This window comes from Triticum dicoccoides, chromosome 7B (genome assembly GCF_002162155.2).
Source record: "Triticum dicoccoides isolate Atlit2015 ecotype Zavitan chromosome 7B, WEW_v2.0, whole genome shotgun sequence".
NCBI lineage: Eukaryota > Viridiplantae > Streptophyta > Magnoliopsida > Poales > Poaceae > Triticum > Triticum dicoccoides.
This window is the reverse complement of record NC_041393.1, coordinates 777291716-777305517: the sequence shown is the minus strand read 5'-3', so window position 1 is coordinate 777305517 and position 13802 is coordinate 777291716. Positions and strand designations below refer to the sequence as shown.

Sequence of the window (13802 nt, the reverse complement as noted above, 5' to 3'; positions counted from 1 at the left end):
TGGCCCGACCGAGCCGCAGAATGGCCCCAAGGCGCTGGCGGCGTATCAGGAACCTCGCTGACGGCGTCCAGATCCCGACAATGCATGGGATCGGGCGAGCCAGTCGTGGCCCCCACGCGATCGTCCTCGGGCGCGCCATTCCCAGACGGGTTCGAATCTCGCGCTGGTTCTGGTGAGATCGCAGCCAACGGGAGATCGCCAGCTGGGGCCTGGCCCGCCACTACGCCCACCATCGGGGCCGCAGCAGCCAAAGTAGCGCTACCAACCGGCGCGGTCATCGTGGTCGCGGGGACAACTGCGTCCCTGACAGTCTTATCCACAGGGCCCGCCTGCAAAGCACCCCTTTGTGATCCTCTGCCTCTTCCTTTTCTGGCACGTCGACGAGGCGGGTGGGTCCCCTACTGACCAGGCCACGATGCCATGCAAAGATCCTGGCTCGGTACGGACGGTGGCGCGCCCTCGCCGGCGAGAGCAGGCCAAGCACGCGACACGGCAAGTCCGTCCACACGTCCGGGCCGGTTTTGTGCCCTCCATAGCGCGTCGTCCATCGCCATGCCATCAGCGCGGCCGAGAGGCGGAGCGTCCGTACGCCGGCGCTTGCGGCCCCGGCGACGCGCTCTACCTTGGCCGGGTCCTGGTGCGCGGTTGGGGTTGGCGCCGTCGTGCGCACCATCCCCACCTTGTCCTGTGCCATGGTGGCCGCGGAGAACTGGAGCGCTGGCTGGCTCGATGCGGGCCACAACAATGGCAATGGGGTAACTGAGGATCCTGATGGAGGGCCCACGTCGGCTCTAGCGACTTTGAGTACTGCGTCGAACTAGAGCTCCGCGGCGTTCCGGCGCAGGCCTGGCACCTGTCCACCGCCGAGCACGTCCTAGGCACGAGCTGCTGGATAGAGCGCCTTCACCCCAGGACGCGCTCCAGGGCCAATCTTGCGACGTTCAAGCTGGCCGCGCGCACACACCACCCCGACAACATCCGCCGTGCCGAGATCGTCGAGCAGATCCCTGCGCGCCTGAGTTCCGACTATTCACCTCAGCAGTACTGCCATATCATCAATTCTTAACATGCATAATGCAATCATACATCCACATGTACCTGTTATGAATAGTAAATTCGAATAATAATATTTTTTTAAAAAAAAACTGAATCTTTTTTGTAGTATACCTTTTTTTTGTAGTATACCTAGCCGACCATTCTACTAGAGTATGAAGTTCCATAAAGAAATGACACCCATGCCATTCTGGGCAAAAAAGACAAAATATGTGCTATATTTGAAAACACTAGTTGAAGGAATAGTAAAATTGGATTATATTTTCTTCACTACAGAATACCCCGATGTCATTCCTTCACGAAATTTCATACTGAGTAGAATGGTCGACCACGATTGATATTCCAAAATTTCAGTTTTTTTAGTATTGTTTTCAAATTTACTATTCACATGGGTGTGCGTGAAACCATGTTCACCCGTGTATTTTGGAGAGAAAGAGATGGCAATATCAAATCAAAATCGGTTCACCATCCGACTCGCACCCGCGCCAGTGAACAAATTAATCCTCGCTAGCACTCGCCACTCGCACTCGGGAGCTCCTATACGACGCTTCAGGCGCCCGTTCGCAGAAGTGGCGCTCACGCAGCCACACACACACTTGGGCCGGCCCAACACGCGTGTTCGCTTGCTCCACATGTTGGCTACTTCCTTCGCTAATTCGTTGTTGATTGGTCACTGCGTTGGCCGCTGACTGGTCGCAGTTAACCGATCAACTATTGACCGGTCACCCGTTGACTTCTAAAAAAATCCATTTTTTTTGCAAAGTATAAAAAAACATGAATTAAAAAATGGTCATGGATTTTGAAAAAAAGTTTACAAATTTGAAACAACTTTATAGAAGTTAACAAGTTCATCAAATTTGAAAAAAAAAGTTCATTGATTTTGAAACAAAAGTTCACAAATTTTAAAAATTCATGGATTTTGGGAAACAAATTCAAGGATTTGAAAAAAATCACTATTTGAAAAAAATCACAAATTTCAGAAAATTTCATCGATTTTGATAGAAGTTCATCAATTTTGAAATAAAAATCATTGATTTCCAAGAAAGCTCAACAGTTTTACAAAAGTCATGAATTTGAGAAAATGTTCATTGATTTTGAAAAAAATCATGAATTTCAAAAAATAATGTGAAATTGAAAAAGTCCATGAAATTTGGTAAAAGAATAAAAAAAATTCAAATATACAGTTCAAAAAACGTGAAATAAAGAATAAGAAAAAAAAAGAAAAAAAGCAAAGAAAAACGAGAAAAGAATGAAAAAGAGCTAATTAAGCACATCAAGAGGGTGGCTAGGTGGTTATTATGGGATACTTTGAACCAGGAGTCGCTAATAGTTTTTTGCGATTTAGAAAATCAGAAGAAAAAAAGGGTCAGCCCAATCGTAGGAGGGTGTGTGCCCGTTTGTAAAATGACCTATAACAGGGGCCTGAAGCGCCAAATAGAAAATGTCGCACCCAGGGCCGGGGCACTTTCGATTTATTACTACTCATTGGCACCGCTGGGCTGGCTACTTATGGATTTTCTCTTCTAAAAAAAACTTATTGATTTTCTTTTTTTGTGTGTCAGATACTTACGGATGGTGGTGTGTCTATAGGGTGGTCAAGGTGGGCCATGCCCTAGAATATGTACCATAGCCCATAAGAGAGTACGGGATAGCCTCCCGTCCCCGATCCCCTCGCGACTGCTCTGCACTCTCGCCGGTCTCGTTGCCCTAACTCACCCGACGCCTAACCTGGTCCACCACCCCTAAAAACTAACCTCGTTCCATTTAACGCAGAAGGCATTTTGTCTAAAATAAGTTCATATACGACTTTTTCTTTCGAACTAACTATACGACTGATTTTTCATATGTTCAAACGTTGTGAACTGTAATAGTCTACTTTTTTTCTAGGAAAGCACTCAAATCTTATATATCATCCACCATGGTATACAACAGGTGTGTACGTACGTAGTACTTCTTTCATATGTACTCCCTCCGTTCCGAAATACATGACGTTTTACGTTTGCACGTTGAAATTTCGTAAAGCTACGAAATATACGCGTTTTCCGATTTTACCCTCGACCGCATCGCTCTCAGTCCCTCTCTCTCACTCTCTCCGTCTCCCTCGCCCGTATCGCTCTCTGCCTCTCTCCCACCGCATCTCCCTCCCCCGTGGCGCCGCCGCATCTCCCTCGCCCGCCTCGCCGCGCATCTCCCTCGCCCGCGTAGCAGCCGCATCTCCCTCGCCTGCGTCGCTACATCTCCCTTAACCGCGTCGCCGCTGCCCTCTTTCTCTCGCGTCATCTTTCGCGTCATCCCTGCTTAGTTGTCCCAAGATTCGATTTTTACCGCCGGAGGAGCTGCTGGAGTAGGAGGAGCTGCGGGAAGAGGATCTGTGGCGGTGAGAAGCTGCCGGATCTGTGCGGCTGTGGGGAGCTGCTGCATCTGTGCGGCGGTGACAAGGAGCAGTAGGCGGTGCCGAGCGCCGATGTGCCGAAGGAGAGGAGGATGGTGAGCAGCTGGACCCACGATGGCACCTCCGCCCTGCCCCCGTGCTTGAGCGCGTCGTACACCACCTGACGCCGAAGGATGCGGTCGAACACCACCTGCGGCAGCTTGTCGTCGCCGTGGCCGCCGCCGTCCTCCTCGCGTGCGGCCTCCATGAGCGACTCCTTGAGGAGCAGCTGTTGCGTTAGGTGGCGAGAGGATGGACGCGGTGGCCCGGCTGTGCGTCCATGGATGATGACTCCTTGAGGTATTGCTCTCTCTTCCTCTTCCTGTCTCTTCTCCGTGAAAACTTAATGTCAGATGCTAGGAGTAGTGCTAGCAAATGGAGATTTCTGTGATCTTAGTGTACTGCTAGGAGTAGTGCTAGCAAATGTTACGGATGCTAATGTCAGATGTGAGGCCTTAATTGCCTACCGAGCTCTCTGTAATCAACCAAGCAGCAGCAGCATTTCAACATTTCTTCAGAGGTTTACTGTCGATGGTCGATTATTTTGCTTCAGTTGTCGTTCGATTCAGAGTTCCAATCCTCTATTGTGCTTGCAGGGTGACGCTGACAGTGGTGCTTGTGGTGCCCGACGCTGACGTCGTGCTCGTGGTGCCCGACGCCTGCTGCTTCAGTCATTCATTCAGAGGAGTATCATCTGCGTGTCCGATGTGGAATTGCATGTTTTGGAGTCTTGTTTGGAATTAAGTGAGGCTCTTTCTACTGTGCACCAACATCCGTGAGCTTAATAGGGTTAAGAGTAGGACTGATTTTACTACTCCTCTTGCAATAGTACTGTTGTTTCCTCACCAACATCTGTGCTACTGTAGTTTTGGTTAAATTTGCAATGAGCTAGTGGAGTACTGTACTCCTCTTGCAGCAGTACTGTACTATACTCATCTTACAGTAGTTAGTGAGTACTCCAACAGTACTTACTGTAGTTTCTCTCCATCTTCTCTCCATTTTAACTGAAAGTTTAATTTAAGCTTTAAAATTAACTGAAGCTTTACTTCAAAATTGCAATTGTTCTGCTATAGTTTCTGTAGTTTAAGTATTGTTTTCGAGTAGTGGTTGCAAAATTTGGAGTAGCAAACAGATCCAGTATTTGGAGTACCTAAATAATCAGATTTGGAGTTTCTGGTTTGCAGTCAGATTAGCTTGGAGCAGTAGCAGTGCTTGCTCTGCTCTTCTCTTCTCAAATAAAAAAAGTGAGTTCAAGATTTGGAGTAGTGTAGATCTTCTCTTCTCTTTTCAGTTAATTTAAATTAACTCAAAACTTTCAGTTTCTTTAATTAAATTAACTGAAACCTTTTTCTATTAATTAAACTAACTTAAACCTTTTTCTGTTAATTAAACTAATTAAATGAAACCTTATGCTGTTTAGTGGGGTAATTTAGTGTATATTGCTCTTCTCCTCTCCTCTCTTCTCTTCTCTTCTCTTCAGTACTTGGCAATAGGAGTAGTTCTTGGAGTAGGAGTATTGTGTAGGACAGCAGTAGTATTACCCAGTGACAATTCCAGTAGGAGAAGTTCTTGGATCTCTTCTCTTCTCCTTTCTTTTCTTGAATTGGAGTACTCCTGGACATTAGTACTGTCTTGTTTATTAATAAATCATTGGAGTACTCCTGGACATTAGTACTCCATGGAGTTACTTACTCCAATAGCTTAATCCAGTTACTTACTCTCTTCTTATCTCTCCTCTCTTCTCTTCTCTTATCTGGAAATTAACTGTAAATTAAAACCTTTTCTGTTAATTAAATCTAAAATAAACCTTTTTAGTTAATCAAACTTAAATTAAAGCTTCTTAGTTAATTAAATCTAAATTAAACCTTTTCTGCTAATTAAATCTAAATTAATCCTCTCCTCTTCTATTCCACTCCTTTCCTCTCCTAGACCTTTCCTCCTAAGAAAATAAGAGAATTCGCTCCACACAAGCCGATGCAAACATATGGAGTAAAAATGATCATACAAATGGAGTAAAAAACTCCACTCCGCACAAGCCTTTGCAAACATACTCAAATATGGATTATAATCATACTCCACACAAATAATCACAAGGATGCAACAAGCATACTCCACAAGCCTCATCTCAGGTCTGTTGACAACACGCATCTCAAGTCTCTAGGCAACAAGCATCTCAAGTCTCTTGACAACAAGCATCTCAAGTCTCTTGGCAACAAGCATCTCAAGTCTCTTGACAACAAGCATCCTCAGGTCTCTTGGCAACAGCATCTCAGGTCTCTTGACAACAAGCATCTCAAGTCTCTTGACAACAAGCATCTCAAGTCTCTTGGCAACAAGCATCTCAAGTCTCTTGACAACAAGCATCCTCAGGTCTATTGGCAACAGCATCTCAGGTCTCTTGACAACAAGCATCTCAAGTCTCTTGGCAACAAGCATCTCAAGTCTCTTGGCAACAAGCATCTCAAGTCTCTTGGCAACAAGCATCTCAAGTCTCTTGGCAACAAGCATCTCAAGTCTCTTGGCAACAAGCATCCTCAGGTCTTTGGCAACACCAACCCAAGGTCAAGCACATTCAAATCAGGACTGTTGGCGGGCTGCTGTATTATTCTGATGTCAAGTCCAGTTTTTGCGACAGCTACTAGAAATTCTGGGTCATTTGGCAAGATATGGGGCTTAGCATTATCCTGCTGAATATAGATGGTCTGTCCAGCATCACTTTCAGGCCAAATTGCTTGTATTGCTGGCAAGACCTTCTCTATCAGGAACTCCCTCATCACTTTTCTGTCGACCTTTATTGACTTTGTCTCTATTGTACCTCTGGGCCTGTTATCACTTCTCCTCTGAGCAGGAACTTCTTTCACAAATGGCCAGATACCGATTTTCCCAAAGAAGGTCATGTTTCCTTCACGATCCCACCTTGGCCTAGCAACGGCCATTAAGAACATCACCTTGCCAATGCAGTTGCCATGTATAGGCCTCGTAGGCTCCTCCTCCCCATCCAGCAGATAGTAGGTCTTATTTTTCTTCGTCATATTGAACCACTTCTCATCAATGTGCACAACATTATGCATCATATTGAATTTAGGCCTTGAAGTTTCTATCGTTGTCTCGTCAAGCATTGACATACAAAATTCCATCCTATCCTTCATATTCTTTTCCTTTAGAGTTGGCTTCACACAGTTTGTGTGCCTTTTTATCAAATTTAGCTTGAACTTTCTATGCAGTGTGGTAGGGCTACATCCCAATTGCCAAGCTAGAGATCTGATAGTGGACCTCTTGTTTAGTGGGATGGTAGGGATTTGCTCTAAATTGATGTCCTTTGGCTTTCTTCCAGAGTTTCCTTTTCTCTGATTGGAAACATCCACCTCTACACCTTCTGAAATTTGCTCCATCGCCTTCTGCCAAACTCTCTGTATACTCCTCACTTCTACCTTAAAAAATTGTGCAAGGTCTTTCTTATCATTTCTTTTGAATTTTCCACCTCTGCTCATGCACACTGAATGCAATGCCACATAAGCAGCATACTTTTGCTCGTTAGTGAGGGTTTTCTTTTTTCTAACTCCTTGATCAACAACTGCAACAAGAAACAAAACAATGAAAAAAATATTAGTCCATGCTCAAATGATCAAATGAAAAACAACAAGAAATGATCAAATGATGAAATGCTCAAATGATAAATTGATGAAATGATAAATGAGCTACTGTTCATTTTCAGAAACTAGAGTTACTGTTCATTTTCAGAAACTTGCTAAATGAGCTACTCTTACTGTTCATTTTCAGAAACTAGAGTATTCAGTTTGATCTAAACTTGATCATGTTTTTCATGGATTATTCAGTTTGATCACTACTTGATCATTTTTTTCCTGGAGTATGATCTAAACTTGATCATGCAAATTGGTCACTACTTTATCATATTTTTCCTGGAGTATTCAGTTTGATCTAAAGTTGCTAAATGAACTGTTCATTTTCAGAAACTGGAGTAGTATTACTATTGTTGTTACTATTGTTGTTACTATTGTTGTTTCAGTTAACTTGGAGTAGTTCACTACTGTTTCATGATCTAACTTGGAGTATAACACTTGCAGATGATTATTAACACTTGCAGAGTACCAAATGAATTTGTTAATACCAAACTTTGTTGTTGAACATTGTTTATACCAAATGCATTTTTTAATTGCTCAACACTTGCTTGCTACTCCATTATACGGGTACAAATGAACTATTGATTGTTAATGGCAGGAGTACTGGAGCTCACCAACTACATCTTGCCCGGGATCGATGCCCTCTTCCTCTTCCATGTTCATATCATCTTGGAGTATGTCTTCTTCTTCGGCTGGAGTGCAATTGAGATCAAAATCCATGCCTCTGCCCTGACTATGTATATTTCCTTTTTCAGGTACTGCCTATTCTGAAGTTGGTGCAATGGAGCCTGGAGCTGCACCTTCTGGACCTGGAGCCTGTTCAGGTACTGCCGCAGTATAAGTTTATGCAACATCAAGCTCTGTAGTACTCCAACATCATGCAATTCTAGTACTGTCATGAAAATGATGTTGCATGATGTTGTAAAAGTGATTCTGCCCCTGTAGTACTTCATCATGCAATTGTATTCCAACATCATGCTATTCTGTTAATGACACTCCAACATCATGCAACTGTTTCAGTAGTACTGCACTTTTACTCCAGTGCAGCACTGATTTTTGAATGCTCCAGCATCATGCAACTACTCCAACATCATGCAACATCATGCTCCAGTACTGATTTTTGTCATGCTAAATTCTGTTGCCACAACCCTCAACACCATGCAACTGAATTGCCCGTTTTTGGACCTGTTGAACGACCAGGACCTGAAGCCGGCGGCGATCTGCAGTACCTGGAGGTGGAGCTGGCGAGGCCCTGGGAGGGTGACGGCAATCTGCAGCAGGGCGCTGGCCTTGGGATGACGAGGTGGGGATTTGCTGGCCCAGGACGAGGAGGGGGATCTGCTGGCCCAGGAAGACGGGGAGGATGGGAGGGGATCTGCTGGGTGAGATGGGAGGCGATGGAGGTGGAGGATCCAGAGGTGGGGGGCGATGGAGGCGGGCGGATCTGGAAGACGACCTGGGTGGAGATCGAGGAGAGAATTCAAAATTGAAGGGTAACCTGGTCATTTCGCTGCTTTTTCACCTGGTCGGGAAAAATCCCCAGCGTCATGTATTTCGGAACGGAGGGAGTAAATAGTAAGTAAATAAATGTCTCAACTTTAGTACAAATATCAGTAAAGTAGTGTAGTTAGGGAAGAAAAGAGTAGGGTAGATCGGACAGAGTAGGGTAGTCAGCCATAGCTCAAACACTGCATAGGAAGGAAGGTATCGAAGCATTAGTGTTTTGCGTCTCTCTCTGGTAGCCTGCTCTGGTAGAGAGAGTGGTGATTAATCAAATCAAATCAAATCAAATCAATCGCTAGTTAGTTCAATGGATTAGTCAGGTACAAATGGATTGATGGGATGGCTAGCTTCTGCTCATCTGCTGGTCAATGCTGTTTCGCCAATTTGTTTGTTAACATTGCCTTGGGATCTTGTCAACAAAGCAAAGGTGTTTGATACTACAATCTTATCTCCCCACAATTTTCTGGGTTCCAGTAGGATTTTTGCATTAACTAAAAACATATGAGAATATGAGATGCAAACATTTTTTTTCCTGAACAAGAGTGGGAAATTAGAAAATAAACTAAAAACTGTATTAAATAAAAGCGGTGTGGCAATACATCTTACAAAAGAGACCCTAAGAAAAACCTACGCACATGTTACTAAAAATTCCAAAGAGGGACCCGTCTGAGAAAAAGAAAAAAGCAATTGGGTCCAAACTGCTCTTGAGCAGAACAAATCTTGCCGGCACCAGGGACAATACAACTTGTTCCGGCCAAACCTCTACCACGACAGGACTCCATCCTGGAACAACATTGCGTCCCCTTTGGCACTGACATGCCCGGAAAGAATAAATTTGGTCGCATTTTGACCAAAAAGAACGATGACTCGTCGGAGAAGGTTACGAGAGGCAATGATGCAGCCGGTGAAGCTAGAGGGTTTAGGGCCGACGGAGGGTGCTTCATGGCCGGTGTAGGGAGAGGGTTTAGGGCCGGCGTAGGGTGCTTCGTGGCCGCTGGCTGTAGGGCAAATCTCCACCACGGCAAGAAGATCGTGATCGTGGTTGAAGGACCTAATGATGGTGGGTAAAAGTAGGGGGTTATATGCTAATATGGGTTTAAGTGGATGCATGGTTACAATCCCACCTCCAATCAGTGTCATTTCTTCTCAATCTGATGGCCCATGATGTAATTTTCAGATTTTCACTGGTTGCCCATTTTCACAGGATACTTCGCCTATATGCTAGCTGGCATGCAACTCAAAAGGCAATAAAGCGGTCGAGGCCGTTAGCTAGTCGATCTGGAAAGAAGAAGAAAGACGAAGGGTCCGTGTCATCATACGATCGACATATAGTATCTATGCTTTGGTTAGCTATATATAGTTAGCTCTAGTATTCTTCTGGTTAGCTTTATTAGCTCCACCGCCTCCAAGCAAAAGATATACTCCCTTGAGTCACTTATTTTGGACGGAGGGAGTACTACTGTACACATCACACTATCTACATACAGTAGTATCTAGCTTTGTTTATAGGATTTTTGTTCATTTTTAAAAAGAAAGAGAGTCAAGTTGTATATATACAATTATTATGCACGTACACGGTGATTGGTGATTGATTTGGTTTTTTACATTGCGGGGCGATTAAGATATTGATTGGTTGATTAGTTATGTGCTCCTAGTTGGAAACCAGTATAAAGTAAAGTAAAAGTAGTGTCGCGTATGGTGGGGTGCAGTTGCATGCAAAAGGAGAGATATATATGTTGATCAAAGCGAAGGTTCTGTCTTTCTTTCTTTCTTTCTTTTTTCTCTGTTGCTTACAGATTTCGGAGCAATGGTAGGAATATATTCTACATGTGATTTTGCTAGCTACGTACTTCTGCCTCCCTCTGTTTCATAATATAAGGCACATAGGTTTACATGCAGCCAATGTTTTAGAACTTTGATCACTACTATTTATGAATATATGGATTCAGGATGTAAAAGTTTTTTTTTTTGGTGATGAAATGTCAGAATGATATTGTTCTACTTGTCTTTAAAATTATTCTTGTATCGTACTTGTACTTACTTACGAAACCTTTTATCCCAAACAAGTTGGGGTAGGCTAGATATGAAACCCTTTCACGAGGACTTCCCAGGAGGTCACCCATCCTAGTACTACTCTCGCCCAAATGGGTTTCATACCCAAAAGACTGGCTAGTTTTTACGTTGGCTCGCCAAGCCTATCACAACCCTTAGATATGAAACACTTTCACGAGGACTTCCTAGGAGGTCACCCATCCTAGTACTATTCTCGCTCAAATGGGTTTCATACCTATGGGACTGGCTAGTTTTTACGTTGGCTCGCCAAGCCTATCACAACCCTCCTCCTTTACCCGGGCTTGGGACCGGCTATGCCTAGAAGACATAGGCGGAGGCATCTTATATGTAAAAAAAATAGTTAAATTGTGCATTGGGGACTGTGAACGTCAAGTGTGACATATATTTGTGAACCGATGGAGTACTAAGGGGGTGTTTGGTTCAGGGACTTTTTAGTCCCAGAGATTAGAAAAAGTCCCTAAAAAGTCCCTAGAAACCAAACGGGAGGGGCTTTTTCTACAGGGACTAGAAAAAGACTTTACCGGAGAGTCTTTTTTGATTAGTCCCTGGAACTAGAAAAAGTCGTAGGACTTCTGAACCAAACACCCCCTAAGTAACGGTGACCGGAGCCGTCCGGTCGGGTGGGGCTGAAACTTTAGTTGATTTGCAACAACAAAAAATATTGTTTGGAATCAATGCGTGAACGAATTACATTATATATGTAGCAAATGTATGTTTGTGCATTGTAGTACAGTAGATATGTTTGATCAAGACGATACTGGATAAAATGTGATGATGCGGTAACTGAACCAGCAGATATAGAAAGAACCGTAAACAAATTAAGGGGATATTCTAGGCAAAAACCCAAAACCACAGCTGAACTCGTCGAGATCACTCCACCATAGCTCGTTCTTACTATGGACGTCATCAACAAATTTCGACCACTAATTTACCTGCAACTGCAACGATCTGTAGAGGACCAAACCTCATTGAATCGCCGACTAGAAGCACAAAGATTCAATTTGTCGCCCATGGAAACCCGATGGGGACTGGGGACAGAACCTTGCGAGCTCCCCAATCACCACCAAGATCGACGAGGTTAAAGCCAGACGACTACAATTAAGCGAGTGCTCACTCTCTCAGACTCTCAGTTCTGGCTAGCTTGTTAGGTGGCCCAAACCAAACAAATTAACAATAATGTGACTCAGGTTATACGTGATCCGCCTGAAAATTTATTTTGGATAAGTTGATTTTGTCGACCATTAGATTAAGATCTAACGGCCGTCCTTCTTTCTACTTCCTCCAACATTTTTCCTCCTTTAACTGTTGTTCCTTCCACAAAATTGACCTACTCAAAAATTGCAAATCTAGGCAACTTACATATAGCTTTTGTGTAGCTTAACTGGGTTGCTAGCACCCATCATATGGCACGACATATGGTATATATATACTTTGGTTAATTAGTTAGTACAAGTATTCTTTTGGCTAGCTTTATTAGCTCCGATCACCTGCGTGCAAAAGATATACCACTATCGGACTATCTACCTTTTTGATCAGCTTTTCCTAGTAAAAGAAAGTGAGTCTCAGATTATATATGTACCGTTATTATGCACGTACGTACGCATGCATGCATGGTGATTGGTTAGCTTTGTTTCTTGCGAGGCAATACAAATATCGATCGGTTAATATAAGTTGTGTGCTTGTAGTTGGCAACCAATATAAAGTAAAGTAAAAGTAAACAAGTGTAGGTGTATGGTGGGGTGTAGTTGCATGCAAAAGGGAGGAGAAATAAACCTACATTTTGCTATAGCTATATGCATGGCTTGATCAAAGCGAAGGTTCCTTCTTTCCGTTACAGACTGCAGAGGTAGGGAATATATATATTCTACACGTGAATTTGCTAGCTACGTACAGTACTACATCAAATCAAGTAGAGTGTGTGGCAATCGATCGTGCTCGTGCTCGTGCATGTGTGTATGTGACTTTTGGTACTCAAGCTAGTGTTGTACTTGTACGTACATAGTCCTACTTACGATTTGAATTTGGAGCCCTTAGGGCATCTCCAGCCGCGCCCCAGGAAGGCCTCCCCAGGCGATAAAAACGGCCCAGTCGCGCCCTCAGGAGCCCGATTTTCGCCGGCTTGGACCAAAAACAGCGCCGGCGGACCCAACCTGAACCCGACGCGCTGGGGGGCGCCCGGGGGCGCCGGGGCAAGCTGTTTTGGCGCGAAAAAGACGCGGGCCAGCCGCGTCAGCGACTCGGCGCCTCGTCTTCCCCCAACGGCCTCGGTTCCCGCGGGGAATCAATGGCAAGGCTGACCGGCGGCAGCCTTGCCATTTATTCCTCACGGGCGGCGGTTCACGGGACGGCGCGCCGACGCCTCCCCTCCCTCGCACGCGTACACACGGGCGCGGCCCGACTATAAAAGCCGGCGGCCTCCACTCGCCTGTGCCCACACCAGTCCCGCCCCTCGCCGCCGTCCAGCCCCTCCCTCTCCCTGCCTCTCCCGAGCGCCGCCGCCCAGCCCCTCCCTCTACCTCTCCCGAGCCCGCCCAGCCCCGCCGTTGCCATGGCAGAACGCTTCCCCGGAGACGAGGCGGCGGCCAACGGCTTCGGCCGCCGTTCGCTCCGCGAACAGGAGTCCTGGCTCCTGTTCCAGGCGAACATCTCGGCGCCGTCGGACATGCGCGCCGGGCCAACGGGGTGGAGACTCAGCGCCGGGGGAGTGCCCATTCCCCCGTTGCCCGACGCCGTGGCGAAGCCGAAGTACTTCGCCGAGGAGGTCGAGATCGTGCGCGCGTCCCTCACCAACGCCCAACTCGCCCTCCCCCAGTATGCCGCCGACAACCACGCGGCCTGGGCGGCGTATTTCGAGCTCCGCCAGCAACAGCGATTGGCGTCCACCAACGGCGCGCCGGTGGTCGGCGGCCGGCAGAACAACGAGGGGCGCCACCTCTGGTGGGGCGTCCCCGGCCGCACACTCGAGGGCGTGCTCACGTACCTCGAGGGCGGCAACGACCCGCCGTTGGCGTACCCCCCGGCGCAGCACCGACGCGTCGGGCCATGGGCGCCAAGGAGGTTCGGGTCCTCCTCCTCCTCTTCCTCCTCCCGATCCTCATCGC

At 46.0% G+C, this 13802-nt stretch overlaps 1 protein-coding gene across 1 annotated transcript; it reads left to right on the top strand.

Annotated features, from left to right (window-relative positions):
- The first annotated feature begins 3156 nt into the window (after nt 1–3156).
- LOC119340032 lies at nt 3157–8855 on the top strand. The gene is made up of 5 exons (XM_037611947.1): nt 3157–3784; nt 4081–4228; nt 7724–7799; nt 7881–7949; nt 8326–8855. The coding sequence occupies exons 3-5, from the start codon at nt 7763–7765 to the stop codon at nt 8613–8615; spliced, it is 396 nt and encodes a 131-aa protein (XP_037467844.1). The 5' UTR covers nt 3157–3784; nt 4081–4228; nt 7724–7762; the 3' UTR covers nt 8616–8855.
- Nucleotides 8856–13802: the final 4947 nt, after the last annotated feature.

Bases quoted from the DNA above. Each gene is read 5' to 3' on its own strand.
- LOC119340032 (XM_037611947.1), top strand. From the start codon at position 7,763: ATGCCCTCTTCCTCTTCCATGTTCATATCATCTTGGA. The intron at 7,800-7,880 runs GTATGTCTTCTT...TTCCTTTTTCAG, and splicing joins CATGTTCATATCATCTTGGA to GTACTGCCTATTCTGAAGTT. The intron at 7,950-8,325 runs GTACTGCCGCAG...TTGAACGACCAG, and splicing joins TGGACCTGGAGCCTGTTCAG to GACCTGAAGCCGGCGGCGAT.